Genomic DNA, 25517 nt, shown 5'->3' with positions numbered 1-25517 from the left:
GTTGCCAGTATCGCCTGACTGGCCTTCGTGCAGGTGACACGTAAAAGCACCTACTACACTCTCTGAGTGGTTGGCGTTAGGAAGGGCATCCAGCTGTAGAAACTCTGCCAAATTTAGATTGGAGCCTGGTGTTGCCATCCGGTTTCACCAGTCCTCAGTCAAGTCGTCCAACCCATGCTAGCATGGAAAGCGGACGTTAAACGATGATGATGATATATATATATATATACATACATACATACATACATAATAGCAATGCACCCCGGCATTGCTAGGGTGTTACGCCCTACAAGCACATTGTATTTGCTTCTTTTTTATGGGCAGAATCGGCACAGCTAATATATAGTTAATTCAATAATGGAAGTTATTTTTTATTTAATAGTGTAGGGTGAGGGTACAGTTTGCAAGGGTTTGCATGAAAGTGCTTTCTGTTATTAAGAATGATCAGAATTTATGTATTGTTTCATCGTATAAAAGGGGGTTTATATGATTTTGTCCAGAAATTACGTTTTCAAAATTTAAATTTCCCTCTATCCCCAACACAATTCCTTAACTTGTAACTTTTTCAATTTTTTTTTTTTTTTTGTTATCTACATACAGAGATTACAAATCTGGGAAATATATATATATTTTTAAAGTTTAATTTTTGTTAAAGAAACACTCTTGCTCACCCATCACCTACCAGCTTTCAAAAACTAAAATCTCCCAATCTTTTACTTTTGTCTGATGTTTCCCATATGCATAGAATTTTACTGAAATAGTAGACTTAAAAAATACCAGACCACCAACAAAAAAATCCAACATGCTAGAAACAACAGGCAAACAACATTATTTCTGAAGAAATTTCCTTGCTTTCCAAAAAGCTAAAAGTGTAACATTGGGAGTATGTAGCTTTTTGAAAGTAGTGAGGTGATGGGTAACATTCTGAGAGATTTGTAGTCTCTGTTTTTTTTTCCATGGATTACCAAGAATAAAAATTTGAAAAAGTAAAAGATGAATTTGGTGTGGAGAGAGAGAAAATTAAAATATTGAGAATGTGTTTTGTGGGTGAAATCCTAATCTCCTGCATTGCAAACATGGGAATCGAAAGAAATTTAGGAAAAAAAAGTAAGGGATGGGGGCAGAAATGTCACCTCTGACATGCTAACAAGAAGAGATAAAGGATAGGATTTCTGGGAAAACTTCCTTCTAAGTTTATCTCGAAGATCAGGTTTTTAAATACGCTCATCACAAACACACATTACACGATAGAAAAAGATCATTTCAATTGGGTTTGAGCTGTAAATTTGCTTGTGCACACTGCAAGAAAAAACATAATTCGCACAGAAGTTTTACCTAGTGTGTGTGTGTGTGAAAGGAAGTTATTCTATGGCATTCTTTCATTTGAAGAAGCAAAGTTGTCAACTAGACATAAATGGGATCATATGACTGCTTGTTAATTTCCATAAAATTCTTTTAATTTCTGTATGATTTGAAGAAAGGAGAAATTGAAAGAGATGATAAAGTGTAAGATGTACATGCATATGAAATGGACGTGTGTGTGTAAAAAAGAGAGAGTGAGTGAAGGTGTGTATTGTGATGTATGAAATTTTTTGCATGTATGTGCAAGTGGCACTCACGTGCTCTCTCTCACACACACGTTATCTTTCATATACACGTACATATACACCGTAAGTGTGTATTCTTGACCTTTGCCCATAAATACATATGCATACATCTTTTTTGTGCATGAGAGAGAAAGAGAGGGGGGGTATTTCCTCATAACATATAGAAAACTGGATTTCTTTTAATGCAATTTTTTGGGTGGTGGCTCATTTTAATACAATAAGTGTACATTTTCATAAATGTTTGTCTGAGTAGAATTCTATGCATGTGTGAAACATCAGATGAAAGTGATACATTAGAAGCAAATCAAAATATTGTCTAAAAATGACCCCAAAATTGTGTGACCCAACCTAGTTGCCAAGATTATTTTAGTTGTAAGAAAGAATTGTTGAATCAAAAACATAGTTTATTTGGTAGATAGATAATAAGCAGCTTTCTTTATTATGATACAAATGTGACTAATTTGGAGAAACATTACTTTCATTATTCACACTTCATCACTCTTGTAATGCAACACTTTGTAATTTTGGCTCAAATTGAAAGTGTGAAACTATTTTCATTTTGTAATGGTCATTGTAGAGAAGTGTATTTGAAATAACTATAGCTGGTTATTGAGGTAATGTAGAAAATATGTAAATGAAAATGAAGTTTATTTGACATGTGTAATTGATTTGATTGTTCTGGAAGGCGATGTGCTAGCAGAATCATTAGCATGCCAATATTTCATCTGTCTTTATGTTCAGAGTTCAAATGCCACTGGGGTCAACTTTGCCTTTCATCCTTTCGGGTTCGATAAATCAAGTATCAGTGAGACACTGGGGTCGATGTAATCAACTGGTCCCCTCCCCCGAAATTTCAGACCTTGTGCCTTTAGTAGAAAGGATTTGATTGTTCTGGTCTTAATATCAGTTCGTAAGAATAGAAGTCATTTGGCAACACCCTTTAGTTTGTAATTGGCTTTCCTGTAGCAGGCTCAATCCAAGAATATTGAAATAATACCCATCTTGTCCATTCAACAGAATAAGATTATACTGGAGAGCATTATAAGAGGGATGGATCTGTGAAATATGTTTAAGAATGAGAATATCATGATTTTCAATGGGATCACCGACCATAAGGATGGCTACTTCATTAAATGTGGGCTCATTAAAACAGCGTAAAATGTTCTTTACTATAGATGTAACACAGAAGCACACACACTCATAAAATTGATAATATTGAAAACAACAAAATGTACACACATGAAGTTCAAGCGAAATGAAATGTAGTCAATATAGGTGCAAAGCATACTTTCTGTGGCATAGTTATGCTATTAAAAAATGGAAAGTCACCAATTTAGCAAAAGTTAGTATGCGTCACCAATGTAAGAAAGTACAGAAAGTCAACATTTATTTGGAACATGTACTAAATGTTATAAAATTCACAATTGAATATCACGGTGAAGAAAGTGAAAGTTCAAGAAAATTTAGAAGGCATAATTCAATTTTTCATACAAAAATAATTTTTTGAAACAAATGCTGATCAAAGTGAATAAAAAGGAAGATGCTGTTTTTGAACTGTGTAACACTATAGGCTGTAGAATAAATACTGAGTAACGCAGTAAAAAGGGTGTGCAATGTTGATACTCACAGTGATGAAGAATACAAGGAGTGTTAAAAAAACATTATTTTGAAACTGGTTAGAAGGAGTAGAATAACATTTCTGTAATTATATTGAAAGAACCACTGAGGCTTTCTACTTTGCTAAGTTTCCGAATTTGTTAAAATAACCAGCATAATATTTTTTTTCCAGATATATTTTTGAGTATTGTGAATGGTGTTAAATCAGCCAAATCTTCATGTTGGTAGTACTTGAAAGTGAACGCTGTTGTTTGTCTGAAAATGAGGCCACAAGTAAACTTTCAATATCGGCGTGTTTCACTGTTGGGGGTGGGGAGTTACATGCATAAAGTAAGACACACACACACATACACATATACATTAACGCACACCTGAAGTCTGTGTTTAGATGTGTGTCAGTCATCACAAAAATGTGTGTATACTGACAGACACATACACCGTAACACACATAAACTTGTCAGTCATCGGCCTAATGTAGGTAACAAACATGTGAACACACTCATATAGAAAATGTGACATCATCGTCATTGTGGTGGTGATGTAAAATGTTGTTTATGATAGGTGACTAAAAGAAAAATGATAATATTAAATTTCTGTAATGCAAATATGTAAATGAAAATATAGTTTAGTTGTTAGGTAAAAGTTTACTGAATCTTTTGATACCCCTTACATCAAAATTGGCAACTTGGTTTTGGAATGCATAAGGAACATACGCACACACACACATACAAACAATCTTTTATAGTTATAGATATATACATATGTATATATATATATATATATACATATATATAAATATACATATATATATATCATCATCATCATCGTTTAACGTCCGCTTTCCATGCTAGCATGGGTTGGACGATTTGACTGAGGACTGGTGCAACCGGATAGCTACACCAGGCTCCAATCTAATTTGGCAGAGTTTCTACAGCTGGATGCCTTTCCTAACGCCAACCACTCAGAGAGTGTAGTGGGTGCTTTTACGTGTCACCCGCACGAAAACGGCCACGCTCGAAATGGTGTCTTTTATGTGCCACCCGCACAAGAGCCAGTCCAGAGGCACTGGTAACGATCTCGCTCTAAAACCCTTCAAGGCCAGTCAGGCGGTACTGGGAACGGTCACGCTCAGGATGGTACATCTTATGTGCCACCCGCACAAGAGCCAGTCATTGGGTATGACTCACTGAAATTTGATCTGATTTCCCTATATGTTTAGATAGATAGATGCATACATACACACACACACACACATGTATATATATAACTGAGAATGTGTGTCTGTGTCCTATATATGGTTATATATATATAAATAAATATATGGTTTTATATATATATAAATATACATATATATGGTTATATATATAAAAATATAGTTATATATATATATCCCCAAGCCACCCTTTAGCGGTCCCTGGCAGCACACGGTGCGCCTCACAAGCGGCTTTCCCCCTCTCCACAAAAAGTGGAAGAGGAGTCGTTCCAGCTTGTTTAGCCAAAAATCGAGGCAAGGCACAACGGACAGGTGTTGTTGTGACAAGGTCCTATATATCCGGCCCTGGTTTGCTGCTTTACTTCAGATACCATCTGAAGAGCAAGATAGGGCTGGAAAAGAGGACCCTGTCAGAATCATTTTGAATGCTAGGATGTTTGACAATCATTCCTACTGAGTATGTTTGACATATACACGAGCTACAACAGAGTTAATGTCACTGACATCAAGTTATCTTGGATACATTAAAAAAGTATACACACCTCAAAAGTTCATCTTTCTACAAGGCTAATGGTCTCACAGTTTTGAATCATGGATAAGTCCCAAAAGAAACTTATAAACATCCTCAAAGAATTTGGCCTAACAATAACTGTGACCACCAACTTAAACTACTCCAATAGAAAGCATGAAGAAACTGTTTAGATCGATAGAAACTCCAACCACTCCCTAACCATAATTAGAAATCTAGAATTTCCCGTTAGCAGAAACATCTTCAACAGGACAGTACCCCATTATAACAGGGCACCAACAAGGGGTGGTTTCACTTGTTAATGTATATGGAGAAACTCAAGACCCACCCACAAACCTGAAGAGAGAACTAGAAAAGTAATCTGGTTTAATCCTCCATGCAATATAGATGTTATGCCTAACGTAAATAAAAGCATCTTGACCATAATTAGAGAGTATTTCCCAGAAAGTCTTAGTTATAGGCTCTTTAATTTCCCTAAGGACAAGGTTAGCTACTTATGCTTAGATAATATGACTTCCAGCATTGCATGCTACATCAGAAACATGCACCTACCCATACCTGTAACTGTTGAAATTCCACAAACTGTCCATTGGAAGGATCCTTTTTTTTTTCAAAGACTGTGATCTATAGAGCTCTCTTTATACCATCCAATGACACCATAAGACATTACACAAGCATAACAGCTAATGATTTTAAGGGAAGGTTTATGCAGCACAAGTATTCTTTCAAGTGAAGAGTCAAAGAAAAACTTCTGCTTAATCTAGAGACTCTAGGAGCAAGAAAATGACTTTCCTAACACTACATAAAGATTTTTGGTAGCTCCCTCAACTCACCTGAAGTTCATAATTTTCAACACTGCCTCAGAAACTGCATACATTGCAACAGACTGAATGATCCATCAACTGAATAAATGATCAATTCAACTGTTGTCACTAATGATACACCCTCAATTATTCTCTCTATCATTGCCTTTTTATAGTGTTTTGTGATCTGGTTAGACCAAAGCATACTGTTCTACTCCACTAGGCTTCTTTTATTTTGCATTTTAAAATAGTAAAGTGAAATGGAGATGCCCTTTGAATGAGCATTTCTGCAATAAGAAATTTACCGAAGCATTAACTTACTTGACAGATATTTTTTCTCATGTAAATCAGCTCAAAATTCAAATGCAAGGAATGAGTTACTATTATTGATGCACAAGATAATGTGTGTAACTTTTGGATCAATTGAATCAATTATGAATTTCAGGATTGAAACATGAACAAAAGTTGTAACAATATTTCTAAACTTGACACTGAAATCTGTCAGCATCTGGTTGCTTTAAAAACCAACATCAATGATTATTTTGATACGTTCAATAATGTCACTGCTCAGATAATCCATCCCTTCAAAACCAGATTGGAAGACATGATGATAACTTGTGAAAAGATGAAATAATTGATCTTCAATCTTCAATTCTTTCTAACAAATTTATTTCTTGCAATGGAAACTTTTGTTGTTGATTAAGAAAAAGATTTCCTTTGATGACAATGCAAGCTACTGAAATTATTGTACCGTTTGCAAATCTTCGTATGTGGGAGAGTTTTTAATATTTGTAGCCATCAAAATGAATCAAAGACATCAATTAGTTTGCAACGACAACATGAGGCTTCCTCTTTATCAACTGTTTTATTACAATAGAAGTATAAACTCAAGTTACTGAATAAAACAGTAGGGGTAAATAAGCAGTAAAGAAAAAAGTGGGTAGGAAGTAAATGGAACAAAAACAAGTTGGAAATTCTTGCATCAAGATAAAGTTTATTTTTTCATATGTCATACAAATGCTGAGTCATAAAAACAATGATGTGAATAATGATAAAGGATTAAAATATGTTTTGTACAACTTTCAGGATCAACAGATAACATCATACTATCATCATGGATGTAATGTTCAATTTCCTCTTTTTACTGCAATATATTGATCAGAGCATCAAAAAACTTCTCTTTGTCATCAGTGTTTATTAGTAAAACTGAAAAGAAAGTATTTTTTAAAAAAATATGAACTCAAGAACATAAAAAAAAAACAGCGTAACAAGTTTAAAACAAATAACTACATAAGAAAGTGAAGAGGAATACCAAGCGCTGTATCAATACTGAGATAAAGTTTTTCTTTTTTCCCTATATACTAATATAAGCACTATGGTGTGAATAAAGATACAGGACTTATAAACAACTCTACAGTGCTTTATTGTAATAGAGAAAGCCTTTGACAGACCCTTTTTTTTTGGTATCACTCAGAATGTTTCTACAATACAATCATACTGCAAGCAGGTGTTATGATAAACACACCATGCTCCACATTTTGGGTGGTATTATGGCATTCAAGTCACCAGTCGTTTTTGATGTCCTGCCTTCCCTATATATATTGTTATGATGACCTAAGATAAAAAGTTTCCTAGCTGAGGTTCATCACTCAATGGCATAAGAACCTGAGACAGCTGACTTATCAGTTGTCATATAATTGCACAAATGGAATTTTGAGAGGCCCATTCAAGACTATGGACATCAAGTTGTATTAAGTAAAACTAAAAATGCAGTAAGTAACAGCAAACCATGGACTTCCCAGCCCACCATCAGAGAATGCTTCTGTTACTTTAGAAACCTGTAAAAGTCTACAATATTTATTGAGAAAATGTCTAGAATAATTCAATCATCAATGTCAATCATCATCATCGTTTAACATCCACTTTCCATGCTAGCATGGGTTGGACAGTTTGACTGAGGACTGGTGAGCCAGAGGCTGCACCAGGCTCAAATTGATCTGGCATTGACTAAAAACTTTACTTTACACACCACTTCCTACTAACATATAAAACACATGTTCTTTTGTTTATTACAAGTACTCACAAGGCTTTTGTTGGCCCAGTGCTATTGTAGACAAACACTTGCCCTAAGTGCTACACAGAAGGACTGATCCCAAAACCGTATGATTAGGGAGCAAACTTCTTTACCACATGGTTATCCTTTTCATTTTAATATCTACTTTTCCATGCCTGGTAACAGTGAACTGAGTTTATTGAGGCAAATTTTCTACAGCCAGATGCTTTTGCTATCACCAATCCTCAAGCAAAGTAATATTTCTCTATGGCCAGATATGCTTTCACAGAATATTGGAAAAGCGACACAGCTTGTATGACTGCAACACAAGGAGACACAAACACACACAGTAGGCTTCTTTCACTTTCCATCAACCAAATTCATTCACAAGACCTTGATTGGCCTGGAACTAAAACAGATGACACTTGACAAAAGGTTCCATGCACTAGGACTGAACCAAATGTGGTTGGGAAGCAAACTTCTTAAACACAGAGTTATATCAATATGTACATATATTACATAATATATATTAAGAAATTCTGGAATGTGTATGTATGGGTGGATAGGTAGGCACATAGGTAAGTATATAGATTTCTTAATGCCATTACATTTGAAAGATTCATATTATCAATTTAACATTTGAGCTGTTCAAAAATTAGTATGTGTACCTTAATGAAATAAAACAATTCTAAATTAGGCAATATTGTGGTTCTGCAATAAGAATTTACAGAGGTATTTGAATAGCTTTGCTGATAAAGCAGTGACAGATAGTTGACTGTCTAAGTTCAGGACTTGACAAGTTTGACAAATAAAAGGCAAATTATAGAAAGGTCAAAAATAGAAATCCATGGTGGTGGGTTTTAATATATTCCTTAGATTCAAAACTATTCAAACATTCCTCCACTCAGTCATTAGCAGAAAATAACTTACTGAAGTCGTCAAAATGGTTGTGTAATATCCGAGAATTCGTAGCCAAAGCTGCTTGTTCAAATGCCTTTCCAAAAAAACTGAAATGAGAAAGAAACCATCTTCAAAATACTATTTTATGTCTTACTTGTTCTACTTTTATTCCTCTGACGCTCAAGATAAAAATAAGTCTGGCCTGAAATTTATTTTCAGTTTCTAGCGTTTTTAACCACAGAAATTGTTACACCAGCACACCAGTACTAATCAAACATTTTTATATACACACACAACCACATATAATGATAACAAATATTATCAAAAGGAAGGAAGGTAGGTAGGTAAGTAAAGAAGATCACATTCAGTTAGTTTTGATGAATACAAATTCACATACAATTAGGACACTGTAGAACCTAATTTCATTAATAAAAAAGCAGTACATATTTTAACTAAGAACTTAATTAGTAAAACCTTACTGATTTTAGTCTAATATAAATAGAAGATTATTATGATAAATACAATATTAACTCAGAATTTAATTAGTTAACCTATAAATATAACTTTGCTTCTAAGTTTAGAATTTCTTTTCTAATTGTTTGACAGATTCAGCTCTGAGAACTAGGTCATCAATATACAGAAGTTCCCATAGCTTGTCTTAATCCTTTAGCATTTAAACTTGTCATACCAGGCCCAAACATTCTACCTGTTTTATGTTGAACTTAGCTAGATCTGACCTCTCACACCTACCCTACAATGTCATTCTAAAAAAACCCACATCATCAACATCTCAAAGCAACAATGATAATACGATTAATTCAGAACAATGTGAATAAATGAGCTTTACTTTTGACAGAGTAATGCAAATGCTAAAGGGGTAAGCTCCTCTGTTATGGTAAGGAGAACACTTTTTAATTATAGAGCTGTGTAATCATAGATAACCTGGTTATTTCCATTGATTAACATGCTAAAGTGAGGAATTAGAAATCACATCACATCAGGTAATAAAGACCCCCTTCGGTCATGAATAACCATGGGATTGTACCTAGAAAGTTACCCTCTGAGGCACAAGTCCGGGCAAGGTTATTTTGTGGAAGACCAGCAGTCGCTCTGCATACCAGCCTCCCCTCTCCATGCCACTGATGTTATCCAAGGGAAAGATAAAGGCTAGTACAGCTTGGCACCAGTGACATCACAACATATTTCTACAGCTGAGTGAACTGGAGCTATGTGGAATAAAGTTGTCTAGCTCAAGAACACAACAGAGCCCGGTCTGAGAATCGAACTCACTACCTCACGATTGTGAGCCCGACACTCTGAGCCATGAGCCTTCAGGTAATAATTAATTGTTTTTTTTTTTATATTTCATACATAACATTAGAAATTAAAAGAAACTATAACAAATGCCTTTAAGTAAAATTTGCTACAACAAATTTTTGATTGCAAGAGAAAAGAATGAAAAGCTGACTTAGCTGTGTTAAAAACAAACATTACATGAAAAAGAAATTAGGTTTCTTACTTTCTTTGATCATCTAAATTCAAAGGTGGGATTCCAATAACTATAGAAATATGTTGCTCAATGTTGTATGGTGCACACAATATCATCGGAAGATATCGAGCTTTTTTACTGGGTCTCTGAAAGATTATAAAAAATTTTTAAAAATAGAAAAACAATCTTTTTATCAAATAAAAAGAGACAATCATACATTTTACATCACGCACATATATATTAGGGTCATAAGTGATAAGTGAAAAGATGCTTAATCTTTTTGATACCAACCAACCTAAAACTACCTTTGGTTCCATGCTAATGAGCTTCTCATTTTAAAGTGGTCATATTTAGATTATCTATCATAATTTTATGCAAGAACCTGTTTACAAACATTTTTTTTTCTTCTTGACCTGTATTTTTCCAGGCTTAATTGTTGCTTGTCCTGTGCTTTTCCAGGCTCACTACTTAAGAATATTCTAGGATTCTACACCTGTATCTTCCATTCTAGTATATAATATAGCAAAATAAATTCCAACTATATTTTGACTTTGCCTGTTGTACCCAAATATGGTAATTTCTAAACTTTGATAATGTAATAAAATATAGTAATTTCTTAGCCTCCTTAGTGCACTTCCAGTTTATGAAAATAATTTCAGTCATGCCCTAAATTTGATATTCCAATTAACTGCTGAGAAATATTCTCAGCTTGTAAACAAGTAGCTTTCTCTTTTTATGATAAAATAATAAACAAAACTTAAGATGATAATCACATTGTACAAGAATAGAAAGTTCAACTTCCTTTTTACTATTTTATAGGATTACATTCCTTTTGATATTTCTCTTTCTTATGGCATTTTATTGCTTTCTTCCAGGTTTTCAAAATCCCTCCTTTCTTTTTTAATGTATGATAAAACAAACATGAAAAAGAAGCTTCTTACCCATATATCCATAATTTCTATCCATCTTTTCCTGTCTATAATATTTTGAAATGTCTCAGAAAATACAGATCTATTTTCTGTGTTAATACACTTAAAGGAGGCTTACTGAATGTGGATATATGCCTATTATAAAAATAAATTTTTTTATACTCAGATGTCTTTTCTATAGGTAGTCCCTTGACTAGGTAAAATGTGGGAAACAGAAAAACATGAATGCTAACACAAATATATAAAGAAATGAATAATTTGTACATTTAATACATAATATGATTCAAGTTTGTTTCAACAGAGACAAACATTTTTTACCAAATATATATATAAAAAGGAAAAAGTTTTTATCTTTTATTTGAAAAGGAAATAATTTCCAACTACTTACACCAGCTTCATAAGCTTCAAGAACAAATCTAGCTAACCGTTGCAAACATTGGGGTCTGTATACATCAGATGAACCCTAAAAGAGAAATTTCAAGATTATACTGTATCATTTGAGTAAGATTTAGTTGTTGTTTCTTGCAAGTTAAATGAGCACATAACCTCACTCTCATGGCATGTTGAGATGTGAAGTACCTCCTTCATCTATATTAATGTTGTTGATAGTTACTGCCCTTTAGTGTAAGTTTTGCAACATTAAACCATTGTTGAGCTCATCCTCTTATGTGCTAAAGAAATAATAAAATCGCTTTTGTAACACAGGTTTAAGATGCCTTGTGCACCTGCAGTATATGAACCATCTCTTTCATAACTATTTGTTCTGCAAGAAGCAGGGATTAAATAAGACATTCATCAATGTTTTGTGCACAGTTCATTTGAGTATATACAGTGAATGTAGGTTGATTTCAATGCTAACGAACTATTATTCTTTTACTTGTTTCAGTCATTTAACTGCAGCCATGCTGGAGCACCACCTTTAGTCGAACAAATCGACCCCAGGACGTATTTTTTGTAAGCCTAGTACTTATTCTATTGACCTCTTTTTGCCAAACCAACATACCAACATCAGTTGTCAAGTGAAGGTGGAGAGACAAACATATACATATACACGATGGGCTTCTTTCAGTTTCTGTCTACTAAATCCACTCACAAGGCTTTAGTTGGCCCAGGGCTATAGCAGAAGACACTTGCCCAAGGTATCACACAGTGGGACTGAACCCAGAGCCATGTGGTTGGAACGCAAGCTTCTTACCACACACCTATTGTAAAAGAAAACTTAGAAGCTGCATATGGGTTACCTTCTATAAATATTTGTTTCTCAATTGGTGTATAATTTAAGCAATGCCATATTTGTGCAATATCTAGCATAATTTGATTTTGCAACTGTTGTGTTGGGACTAACAAGACTGGTATCAGCTGTCTCTGATCTGGTTTGTGGCTGTAGTTGTTACTGTTGGTTTTTTATAGAATAACAGAAATCTTAAATGTGTCTACCAACAAAATATCTCCTTTAGAATCTTTATAAGTATTAGGGGTGTTCTTTAAAGATTTCCCTTGACCAACTTCTGGTTATTGCAGGAAACAGAACTTGTACAGGTGTAATCATACACATCTTTACATGTCACATTGTAAATTGCAGCTTTCCACTAGTATTCGTTTATCTTTTACGGCTGCTGAAGTGGACTAAGGTGTTATAATTGAGGCAGTTGAAGGCAAATTAGCAATCAGGTTCTTATACTTGGAAGGTTGTACACCAAAAGAGACTTTTGAGGAGATGAAAGAAGTTTATGGTGACGATGCACCATCATATGATATAGTCAAGCACCAGCATCGCCAGTTCAAATGTGGTTAGACATCGGTGGAAACAGCTCCTATTTCTGAAAGACCACATTTCACCAATGATGACGACACCATCCATAAAGTGGAAGCTGCTATTTTGCAAGATCACTGCATAACTATTCAGCAACTAGCCCAAGAAGTGAAGATAAATGTAGGGTCTGTGGAAAAAAATCATTCATGGCTATTTGCACAAGCGGAAGTTGTCTGCATGATGGATTCCCCGGATGCTCACACCTTTTCCTTTTTGGAAGCAGGAACAAGTCAATTGCTCCCAGGCTCTTTTGGCAATGTGCCAAGAAAACAAGGCAGATTTTTTTGGCAGACTTATTACACAGGATAAAACATGGATCCATCATTATGATCCTGAGACTAAAGTCCAGTCAAAGCAATGGAAACATGGTAGCTAACCAACTCCAAAAAAAATCGTGTCCAATCCTCAGCAGGAAAGGTGATGTGCACAGTTTTTTGAGACCAGTGTGGAGTAGTGATGATGGATTTTCTGGCAAAGGGCACCACAATTAACAGGGTATTTTATGCATCTTTGCTGCAGAAATTGTGGAACGCCATCAAAGCAGAGATGCATGGCATGCTGACCAAAGAAGTCCACCTCCTCCAAGACAAAACCCCACTTCACAATGTGCATGTTGCCCAGATGAAAGCACACTCCTGTGGCTATGAAATCCTTCCTTATCCCCCTTACTCTCCCAACCTTGCACCATCTGACTTCCACCTCTTTCCAACCATGAAGTCTTTTTTGAAGAGGAAGCACATTTCGGATGATGATGAACTTATTTCCAAGGTAAAGTCTCGGCTCTAGACATAACCAACCGACTTCTACAAACAAGGTCTTCCCAGCTGCATAAAGTGATGGGAGAAGTGTGTCGCCATTAGTAGTGGCTATGAAGAGAAGGATTAATAATTATGCCAAGTTTCGCTTATCCCAGTCCTTGGGAAGTGGGTCAGGGGAAATCTTTAAAGAACACTCCTCATACTTAACAGACACACTTCTTTGAGGACAAGTGGTTATTTACAACATTTACAGATGATTCATTCCACCCTCTTCATGTTTGTAGATGAATTTTTTTGTGTATAACTATCAAAAAATAGTAACTACTTTGATCTGAACAAGTAACATTTGTTTTAAAAGAAATAATTTGAAGTACTTACTTCTCGTATAAAAGCATAGAGAAATGGTCCAGCACACATTACTTGACGCATATCAAGTAATGTTTGGACTTGAGAAACTATACGAACAATCTGTTTCTTTGAAAGTTCAATGCCTTTTTCCAAGGAAGAAAGGCAGTCTCTGAAACAAAAACAAAAAAAAAAAACAAGAAGAAAATATAGAAAAAAGGCATAATAAAACATTACTTTGTATGTGTGTGTGTGTGTGTGTGAAAGAGGAGAGAAGAGAAAGAAATAGGAGAGACTGTGAAGAACTTTTTAAAGTCTTCTTGCTGTCTCTCCTGCCAGCTGGTGAACTACCATTGATGCTAACAAGCTGAAATTCTCAGGCACTTGCTCAAGATCCCACTAAGCTTGTCACCCATTTTTTTCCAGTGTCAAGATTAACTTTGAACTTGGAATGCAGACAAAATTTTGCCAATACACCGTTCTGGATTAGTACTTTATTTATGAAACCTGAAAGGTTAAAAGGAAATGTAAACCTCAGCAGAATTTGAACTTAGAGCACAGTGAGCTGGTACAAATACCACAAATTGTTCTGACATTCAAACAACTTTGCCAGTTTACTTACACTGCTATCAATGTCAAGACATATCACGACAAGTTACAATGACATAATTTCTGTCAAATATTTTAAGGTCATCATCATACAAGGCACAATCATGGCTATATCATTAAGAAGTTATCTTTACAACCATGTGCTTCCAGGTTTGTAAAATATAGTAGAAAGACATTTTGCAAATGCCTTTAAGAGTATCATGAAACACCTGGTTGGAGGTCCAACCTTCCAAGTTCTTTTACAGGGCTTAGAAAAGCTGAAGGACCACTGCAATAAGTGTGTGAATCTGAGAGAAGAATATGTTGAATAAAATCATAATTAAGTGATCCTCCTGTATGTTCTTTTACCCAAATTTAGAAACTTTTCAGCACACCCTCATATATGTATATGTGCATATATCAGTGTTTATGTTTGCACTGGTTTAAAAAAATGGTGGTGTTAATGTATTCCTAAACTTAATGGTTCAACAAACAGGATCAATAAAATAAGTACAAAACTAAACACAGCATAGCACATGAAAACAGAAGTTTAAATGAACGTTGTATTTAAAGATAAATAACATTTAGTTGGTATGCTTCAATAATTTTAAAAGTACAAATAATTAATATTTATAGGCATAGGTGTGGCTGTGTGGTAAGAAGTTTGCTTCTCAACCACATGGTTCCACGTTCAGTCCCAGAGTGGCACCATGAGCAAATGTCTTCTACTATAACCTCAGGCCAAACCAAAGCTTTTTTAATTATCACCATTATAGGTATTTATACTTCGGTGAAATTAAGAAATCAACTTGTAAGTAAACGAAACCCTCAAATCCATCACTGTATACACACACACACACACACACACACACACAGTTGCATATCTATATATGTATTTATGTATGTTTGAAGATAATCAAACAAAATTTTCATAATTATGAGCCATTCACCCAATGAGTATTTCTGCCAAATATGGTGAAAATCTGTTCAGTAATTTTGCAAACACTCAGACAAAGACAAGTGACTACAATACCCTGCTTTCACTTATGCCTGCAGGATAAAAAAAAAAAAAAAATCAAACTTTCACCTAAATAAAAACAACAAAAGCACATGGTTGTAAAGATAACAAAATGAAAATAGATAAGAACAAGGATCAAGTTCTAATTACTTGACAGTACTTCTAATGAAGCCAGCAGACATGGAGAGAGGGGGATCAACTGTTGTTGTGTTTAACTTGAGATAAAGTTACTTCAAAGTAGCTTCAACTTGAAGTAACTTTAGTAACTGCTGCATTACCTTTTATGTTAATTTTAAAAAGAAACCCTTTTGTTGCCCAAGTGCCACAGTTGGCTCTACATCTGCATATTGCATTTTGATAGAAATGGTCATAACATATGTTCATGAATGTATGAGCTGCTGTTATTCAACTTCTACTTTATTGTTGAAGCTATACAGGGTATCATGTTCCTCGAGTTCAGGTCTTTTATTTTTGTGAACTTTGTGGAAAATAATCATTCCATATAGTGTACCTCTAGCAGGAAGTGAGATACGCATAACAGCACTTGATCCCACTCTCTCCATGTCTGCAGGCTCCTTTAGAAGTACTGCCAAGTAATTAGAGTTCACTCCTTGTTCTTATCTATTTTCACATTATTGATGATTTTGTTTTTTATATTTTGATGAAAGTCTGATTTTTTATCAATATTTTTGCTTCTTTTATAGCAATTCTTTCTCTTTTTACTTGTGAAGTTTTTCATCTTTATTATCATTTTAATTTCATTATTGTTTTTGATAGCATTGGTGCAGTAGTAATGGTTTGTTCTACATTGTTGTTTACATTAGTTATGTCTTTCTGAACAACTTTCGTTTCCATTAAAACTTATATTATTGTTCAGTCATATATTATTGAATATTATAGCTCTTTTCCAACTGAGTAACAAATATAATTCTCTAACTGAGGGATCCTACCACATGCAATTAAGCCATTTACTTAGCATTTACAGAAATACAATTGCTATTCAATGAACTACTGTATGTCACAGTGTGCATTATAGTTCTTAGGTAGACAGAGGCATGAAGCCTAGTCATTTAGCTTACCACTTATGTTCCATACGTCAGAATAGTGGAATTACAATAAGCTTCAAAACAGAGTTATCCAACAAATGGTAGGTCAGGTCAAAGTAAATCCACTAAGCCATCATGTGCAATTGAACAGCATTGACTATGAACATATTTTTCTGTTCATTTGTAAAACTAGTTGACAGGATTTTGGTTTTAGCAACACTGACTTTCAGACCAGGCAGTCTCAAAGAGGTCACAAGCTCATCCACCTAATTTGGAGATCAGTGTAAAATGAGCTCAAGAGAGTAGTATCATAAATATGATACAGAAGAGAATATAAGGAACAGCATCCAGTAATCAAAAGAAGTGAGTTGGAAATCAAAAATAACCTAAAGAATTAACAGCAGTCAAACAAAGACAAATAGCTATTATCTGGGACAAAACTGGAAATTGGAAATGTGTTACTGAACTGTGGGATAACCATCATCATCATCATCATTTTAGATCTGTATTTTCTGTACAGATATGAGTTAGATAAGTTTGCACCACCAGTGCCTCTCTCTTGACTTGTGGTCTTTTGCTGTCTCTTCTATGACATCCAGCAGTCTGAAATCACGTCTTCTGTTGTCTTCCTTAGGCTGCTTCCACAAGCTCCTTCCAGTTGGATTGTTTAACACTTTTACATCCAACTATCATTGTTTGTATGCAGCAAATGTCAAAACGAGGGGGTGCTGAAAAGTTTCTGGCTTACGGTAAAAGAAAATGCAGGAGGTTCAGTTAAATATGATTTTATTCAACATATTCCCCTATCAGATTCACACACTTATTGCAGTGGCCCTTCAGTTTTTTTAATCCCTGTAAAAGAACTCGGACGGTTAGTCCCCCAACCAGGCTTTTCATAACACCCTTAAGGCCAGAAACTTTTCAGCACTCCGTCATACAAGTACAACTTTCTTTACAACCAATTCCCCTGATACATATTTTTTTCTCTTAGTTAACCTTTGCTCCATTGTTCATGCATACAACCAACAGAGCATATTTGCCATATTTCATATCAGCCTTACATTTCCTTTGCAACCAATGCCAATATGCCACAACAATGCCATATTACACTTTCTACTTGAGCATCAGAGAATCTGCCTTCTCTCAAAGAAAAAAAAACCCTTTGCTACCAACAGGTAATTATTCTATGAACTTTTTCATCTATCTTTGCTCTGACTATAAATGCTTTCACAACACCCATCTCCACTGTTGATTAAGTCACCAAAGTCACAGAAGCTGTCAATTACTTCTAGCAAGCCGAGAAGGCAGTTAAAAGATTCCATTTCATAGGTGTTCTAACTGCTAACAACTCTTATGCAACTGTTATCTCTTATTCTCTCTCAGACTGCCTGTGATCTTATTGTGTCTTTCATGCACCTAAAGTTTACATTAGGTACATGGTACAAAGTTCCCAGTTACTTCTTTTCTCTTGAAGCAATATTCTGCTCTGTATTTACGAGTTGTATAATCATTAAATTAAGGTTGAATTAACGGTCCTCTATCAATGAAAATGATAGCTCAATTTATTGTTAGGTTAGATCTGCCATAAACTCAATCAGAAATGGACACTGAACTGGTGTTGATCAAACTCCAGCAGAACTAGGACAAAAGGGAAATCAACAGTACTTTCACTATAATCTGCTAAACATTTTGATAGATAGAAGAATGTCTAATGCTGTTGAGTCTAACCCTTCAGCATTTAAACCAGCCAGATCCGGCCCAAATATTCTACCTGTTTTGTGTTCAAACTGGCTAGAACTAGCCTCTCACACCTACCCTACAATGTCATTCCAAAAATATATTATCATGTCACTGAAATCTTTAAGTTACGAGATAATACAGGATTAATTCAAAATGATGTGAATAAATAAACATATTTGATAAAGTAATTTGAATGCTAAAGGGTTAATTACATTCCTTAAAAACACCTAACAGCTACAATACTATTTCTACACTCTAAGCTAGACAGCAAGTTATAGCAGTCTCACTTATGTTACTAGTGTCCTTTTAGAAAGTCATGACCATCACAGAATCCCATTTACTTTAACTTTCCTCAGACAGGTACTGAAGTCTTTGTTTCGGTGCAAGAAATTAACATTTGACACAACAATATACGGCAAAAATTTATCACTAAATTTATAATTAAAAAAAAACACAGTTTTCATGTGCTGGAAAGGTTCTTTTATCTGATTAAATAAAATATCTGAATTATTATTTAATACATAATGAAGGCAGAATCTGTTACAACATACCATAGCATATTTCTGTACTGCAATTCACCATTCATCTCTCTACTATTCCCAATGAGTATCTATCCCTCATCTCCCACTCATATTTACCATCTCCATCACAATTCACCATTCACAACATTCATCTTCTATATACATTTGACCACTTCCACCCCTGTATTTATTCCATCTCTCACCCTCTTGCAACATTACCCACCCTCCATGACTTTTTGTACCCATATTCTCTTCGATTCACCTTCTTGGACATATTACTTGAAGAGTACATTCTAGCACCTGGTCACCATTATATTTACCTCTCTTTTGGGCACCACTCCAACATCCCTCATCTACCCATGTCAATTGCAAGGTGACCATAAATCTCCACAACAGTAAATTTCTTTTTGCTCTTCCCATGATACTTTAATCTTTCAACATCTCACTTAAAGATATTTTATCCTCCTCAGCTGAAGCTTGGCAACTTCACTAGTGCTGGTACCATAATAAAAGTACCCAGTACACTCTTTAAGTTGGTTGGTATTAGAAAGGGCATCCAGCCCAAGAAACCATGCCAAAACTGAGACATTGGAGCAAGATATGAACTTCCAACACACTGGATCCTGTCAAAATGACCAAACCATGCCAGCTCGGAAAGCAGACATAGCAGTAATAACACTGCTGCTGATGACAACAATGAGGTATACCTTCAAAGAGAGTCTATTTACCTGTTGTCTACACTGGAAAAGTTGCTTAAAATCCTCTTATCCTCATTGGAACAATTTAGTTTTTCACTCAACTCTTCAATGACAATGTATCTTTGAAATATAAAATATGACTTACCTTTGTAAAATATCCATAGCATAAAAAAAGCTATCAGCTGTATCATTATTTTCTACCTACAAGAGAACAAAAATTTAAAATCTGTTTTCAAGTCTCAAAGTTAAATTTTTTATAAATTTGAAATGTTGAAAATTTTAGCAACTCATTTGTTTTTACAGATGATAATTTTGAGACCAATAAATCTTGATTTTCATTCATTTTCTATTTTTTTCTTTATATGAAAGTTTATACCAGAAGTTCTGTCATGGATGTCCATATAAAAAGAAAGCTTCAAAAAATAGTAAAAACATTCAGAGTTGTGCTTGTCTGACAAGTGACTTGATCTGAAACAGTATATTGAAACTGAATAAGAGTAATTATTAGGTATTTAACTCTTTAGCATTCAGATTACTCTGTCAAATGTAATGCTTATTTATTCAAATTGTTTTGAATTAATCATGCATTATCTCATAGCTTAGAAATTTTAATAATGCAATTGTTTATTTTTAAAATGAAATTGTAGGGCAGGTGTGAGAGGCTGGATCTGATCAGTTTAAACACAAAATAGGTAGAATATTTGGGTCTGATATGGCCATTTATGCTAAAGGGTTAATAGCACACAAAAAAATTACTTTGTCTATTTCTTCATGGTACAAACTATTATAAAGTACAGGGAAACTTTTTCACATGATAGATTGTACTATTAAGAAATAAACTGAAAGTGAATATTGGGCTTCTGTGTATTTTTAAATGACTTAAATTATATATGTCAAAAATTTCACTTACATTACAAATATTAAGAAAGATAAGGAAAATGATGATATCATATAAAACTTCACTAATGAAGAATGAATTCACAAACATCTCCCTGAAGATAGTGGAAAACCTAACATAAACTTAAAAAGCAACATCATCAGCTCTTAATTCTAGTTTCAATTTTTCACTTTACCTATAAAAAAAATGCATCGGTGACATTGCTCATCATTGGCACATGGAATGTGCAAACTCTCATGGACAGCTCCAAAGCAAACTATTTGCAAATCAATAATTAGTAACTAACCTACTATAGTAAGATAGTTGTTATTCAGATCACTTTAGATATACTGTTACAACACATACTGTATCTTATATTATAACTGCAGTGTTAGAATTTTGTACCTAAATTAGATGTTAAATTAATCCTGAAAAGTACAGAAAAATATATGTAAATATGACAACCAACATAAAATACATATTGAATGGCGATATCACTTACTGTATTTTCGAGGACTGTTGAGCAAGCGAAAACAACGTCAGCTGCATTAATTTTTTTATGATAGCCATAATGGGAATTGAATGATGGAATAATGATATCTTCTGGTGCCAATCTAATAAACAGAAACCAATTATTACAATGCAGAATCCATGAAGAAACAAAGATTCAAACTCCACCAGGTCCCCTTTTAAATGTATATTCATTAAAACATAAGCACATTTAGTTAACACGTAATTAAAATCAATAGAATTATCATAAATATTACACAGCAAATAAATAACTTCCCAGTCAACTTAAAGTAAAAAGACTGAAATGAGAGTTGGAGTATTAAAACATAAAATCAGTTATTGATGGAAAATTTCAAGAAGCAGAAATGTTAAATTTTAAAAAAGAACAAAATAGTAAAAAATTTTCTAGAAGGCATGGCTGTGTGGTAAGAAGCTTGCTTCCCAACTACATGGTTCTGGGTACAGTCCCACTGTGTGGCACTATGGGCAAGTGTCTTCTACTATAGCTTCAGGCTGACAAAAGCCATATGAGCAGATTTGATAGACAGAAACTGAAAGAAGCCCATCGTATGTGTGTGTGTGTGTGTATGTCTTTGTATCTGTGTTTGTCCCCCACCACCGCTTGACAACCAGTGTTGGTTTGTTATGTCCCTGTAACTTAGTGGTTCAGCAAAAGAGGACGATAGAATTAAGTACCAAGCTTAAAAATCAAATAAGTACTGGGGTTGATTTGTTTAACTAAAAAAACAATTCTTCAAGGTGGTGCCCCAGCATGGCTACCATCTAATGGCTAAAACAAATAAAAGAATAGAAAAGTAAAAGAACATGAGAGAAAAGAATGGTTAAGGTGCCTGACTTTTTAATTTAAAGCCACTAAGTAATAAATTTTTTTTCTTGTAAAGTTTATTTACAATTTGATTTTTAAACTCATATTGAAAACTAGACAGAAGACTGTTTTTAAAATAATATTACATACATGAAAACTTTTACCTACCCATATTTTTCTACATATTTTAAAATCAATTCCTTCACATTATTTCTGACACTAGGATCCATAGCATTGTATTTTTGTTGGCATTGAGTTAAAGGTAACCTATAACAAAAAAAAAAAATAGAAAAGAAAACATAGCTCAGAAGTCTGCTCTGCAGTATTGTATATTACTTACAAATGATTTTTTTAAAACTTATTTTCCCGTTGCTAGCAACGGGAAGTTTAGACAGTGTCATGTGACAACTTGCTGGGGTTGCCTACTGGACCCTAGCAGCGGGAAATTTAGACAGTGTCACGTGACAACTTGCTGGGGTAGCCTGCTGGAGCCTAGCAGCAGGTATAAAAAGGGGAATTTGACAAGACAGTCAGTCGGACGCTGACACTCGTTGATGCTGCATTGAAGAGGCCAGGGAATAGAAGAAAGAAGACATGCACCCAACACCAGAGCTGAAGACACCTCCGAAAGGGGGGGGGGCCTCGCCACGTCAAAACGGTAGAGGAGTAGGGGCCGAAACCGGACGTGGTTACTCCTGATGATGTCTTGAGCTAACTGGATCCTATAAAGGAGCTGTTGTGGTAGCAGACCACGAAACATGGTTGAAATTCCTACCAAATAGGTGTAGACATGATTGTGTGGTTGGTTTTGGGTTCAGTTCCACTGTGCAGCACCTTGAACAAATGTCTTCTGTTATAGCCTCAGGCCAACAAAAGATAGAAGATATTAAACACAACCATCCGTTTTCCTTGATTACAAAGTGAAGAAAAACAAGATGTCAACCATCTCATTTTTCAAGGGTATAACTAAAAGTCTATTCAGATATGTATGAAGCATCTGCTCTAATTTTCCTTTGTGTTAAGAAGCTTGCTTCCCAACCACATGGTTCCAGGTTCAGTCCCACTGCATAGCACCTTTGGCAAGTGTCTTTTACTGTAACCTAGGGCCAACCAAAGCCTTGTGAGTGGATTTGATAGACAGAAACTGGAAGAAGCTCATTATGTGTGTGTGTGTGCATGCCTATGCATGCGTATCTTTGTGTCTGTGTTTGTCTCCTACCACTGCTCGACAACCGTGTTGGTGTGCTTATGTTCCCATAACTTAGCGGTTTGGCAAAAGAGACCAATAGAATAAGTACTAGACTTAAAGAAAATAAGTCCTGGGGTCAATTTGTTCAACTAAAACCCTTCAAGGCGGTGCCCCAACATGGCCACAGTCAAATGAATGAAACAAGTAAAAGTAAAGAGAGGCCATGCTTAGTATTTAACTGAAATTTTTTCTCTCAATAATTTCAATATACTTAGATAAAAAAAAAAAAGCCTTCAAATTTGTTTTTGAAACTAGTTGTTTAGTCATGCTTCATAAACCAAAAAAAAAAAAAAAAAATTAGTGAGGGGAAAACAAACATTTAAATTAGCTATTATAACATAAATTTCACATCATATATTTAAAATGATTTTTCACTAATCAGTATATGAAAATTTACTTGACAACTAAATATATAAGCAAATCAAGATTTAATGCTTTAGCATTCAGATTTTTCTGTCAAATGTAATGCTTATTTATTCACATTGAATTAATCACATATTATATTATAGCTTCAAGACATCAATGGTGTGTTTGTACATTTTGAGAATGATACTGTGGATCTCATCAGTTTTAACATAGAACAGGTATGATGATGATCATCATCATTATCATTTAGTGTCCGTTTTCCATGCTAGTATGGGTTAGACGGTTTGACTGGGACTAGTAAGCTGGAGAGCTGTACTAGGCTCCAGTCTAATTTAGTTTGGTTTCTACGGATGGATGCCCTTCTTAACACCCACCACTCCAAGATTGTAGTGGGTGCCTTTAACATGCCACCAGCACAGGTACCTTTTACGCGTCATCGGCACTGACCATGACTACAATTTCACTTGGCTTCATGTGTCTTCTCAAACAGAGCAAATCACCAAAAGTCCAGATTAAATGCTAAATGGTAAATTAAGGTGAGGGGTACAATCACATGATACCCCAGAATCAGCTGTCAAGAGATACCATGTGATCAAGACTTAAAGAGTCAATATCTAACACTTACCCCATATCAGCAAGAAATTCTTGCAGCTTTTTACGACCTTTCATTGTCCACAATTTAAATTTACAAGCAGTTGTGATTGAATTGCAAATACTTTCAAATAATGTCCAATGTCGATAAAAAATCAGCTGCAGCTCTTCTTCAAAAAATATCTTCAAACTGTTGACTGGCAATGAATCTTCAATAGACTCCCCTCTGAAATGAATTTATATATACATATATAGAACACAACACAGTATGATTATCAAACTTTTCTTTGTAAGAAATTACTTCTCATGTTATATACATACATACACATGTCCAACCCATGCTAGCATGGAAACCGGACGTTAAACAACGATGATGATGATGATGATGATGATATATATATCATATCTATAAAAGTCGAGATGTGTGTGTGTGTGTGTGCATGTGAATGTAGTTTATGCACGTCCACAAATTAGCACGCATGTCGCTCCAATTTTAGGAGGAGATGTGTCATGACCTTATCTGCATTTTCGCCAACTTTCTCTCTCAGAGGTACTCACATATACCTGTAAAAATCGATTTTCAACCATAACTTTTACCAATTTCGAAGTTTGCGCCTGAAGGAGAGAGAGAGAAATTGTATGTTGGTGAGAGAGTTACATTTTGTTTGCCAGCGTCTAACAGCGTCTTAACAGTTGTGTGGTAAGCAGCAAACAACAAGCAAAAAGAAAAAAATACCTTCCCTCTCTCTATCTCTCTCTCCCTCCCTTACACACACATGCTAGTTATCTCTCTTTCTTTCTTTCTTTCTCTCCTTCTCTCACACACACAGCAACATTACACACAAAACACATGTTGCCAAAAAGAACTAGACGCTATCTTTTTATAATGAGTATGCAAGACAGAAAGTGTGGTGTGTATGTGAAGTTCTTTTGTTAGTGTGAGAGAGCAGCATGTGTGTGTGTGTAATGTTGCTGTGTGTGAGAGACAGGGAGAGAGAGAGAGAGAAAGAAAGAAAGATAACTGGCATGTGTGTAAGGAAGGGAGAGAGATAGAGAGGGAGAGCACGCTCTCTCTATCTCTTTCGCGTTCTTTCCCAACACTTTTTATGGAAACTGCCGAATTGATGTAAACAAACCCATGTGGTCTGATTTTCATGTTTCTAGGTATTGTACCATAAATCGCCATTTCCAAAATATATTTATTTTAAATCATTTATCCGTATATATATGTAAGGCAAGGTGTGTGTGTTTTGTTGATATACGGGCAACATACACACACACATACGAACATGTATGCGTACAAAAAATATGTATGCAATTGGTGTACATACGTGCGTGTGTGTATGTGTGTGTTGCTCATATATACATATATATATATATAGATAGATAGATAGATAGATAGATAGATAGATAGATAGGATGATAAATTGA

General features: G+C 34.8%; 2 protein-coding genes and 1 long non-coding RNA gene across 5 annotated transcripts in view; 1 reads left to right on the top strand and 2 right to left on the bottom strand.

The window, feature by feature from the left end:
- LOC106870209 (post-GPI attachment to proteins factor 3) overlaps positions 1 to 3499 on the bottom strand; it is a 71175-nt gene extending 67676 nt beyond the window's left edge. Inside the window, exon 1 of the mRNA XM_014916212.2 lies at positions 3235 to 3499. The gene's annotated coding sequence lies outside the window, so the exon portion shown is untranslated. The remainder of the gene's footprint in view (positions 1 to 3234) is intronic.
- Positions 1 to 19967, top strand: part of LOC106870211 (uncharacterized) — a 26877-nt gene extending 6910 nt beyond the window's left edge. Inside the window, exons 3-5 of one of the 2 annotated variants that reach the window (XR_001409500.2) lie at positions 12027 to 12094; positions 17700 to 17883; positions 19440 to 19967. This is a non-coding gene — a long non-coding RNA (uncharacterized LOC106870211). The remainder of the gene's footprint in view (positions 1 to 12026; positions 12095 to 17699; positions 17884 to 19439) is intronic. The other variant, XR_008263955.1, reaches the window with a different exon arrangement.
- LOC106870207 (cell division control protein 45 homolog) overlaps positions 6741 to 25517 on the bottom strand; it is a 66835-nt gene continuing 48058 nt past the window's right edge. For both annotated transcript variants that reach the window (XM_014916209.2, XM_052967208.1), the window contains exons 10-18: positions 24121 to 24312; positions 22049 to 22147; positions 21047 to 21158; positions 19813 to 19868; positions 14090 to 14228; positions 11529 to 11603; positions 10242 to 10357; positions 8753 to 8829; positions 6741 to 6975 (exon numbers count right to left, since the gene is read on the bottom strand). In XM_014916209.2, coding sequence (XP_014771695.1) covers positions 6911 to 6975; positions 8753 to 8829; positions 10242 to 10357; positions 11529 to 11603; positions 14090 to 14228; positions 19813 to 19868; positions 21047 to 21158; positions 22049 to 22147; positions 24121 to 24312 — 931 coding nt within the window. In that variant the 3' untranslated portion in view covers positions 6741 to 6910. The remainder of the gene's footprint in view (positions 6976 to 8752; positions 8830 to 10241; positions 10358 to 11528; positions 11604 to 14089; positions 14229 to 19812; positions 19869 to 21046; positions 21159 to 22048; positions 22148 to 24120; positions 24313 to 25517) is intronic.

The sequence above is a fragment of the Octopus bimaculoides genome, chromosome 4 (assembly GCF_001194135.2).
Source record: "Octopus bimaculoides isolate UCB-OBI-ISO-001 chromosome 4, ASM119413v2, whole genome shotgun sequence".
NCBI classification, from domain to species: domain Eukaryota; kingdom Metazoa; phylum Mollusca; class Cephalopoda; order Octopoda; family Octopodidae; genus Octopus; species Octopus bimaculoides.
The sequence above is the reverse complement of the archived record's forward strand: the minus strand, read 5'-3'. Positions and strand labels throughout refer to the sequence as shown.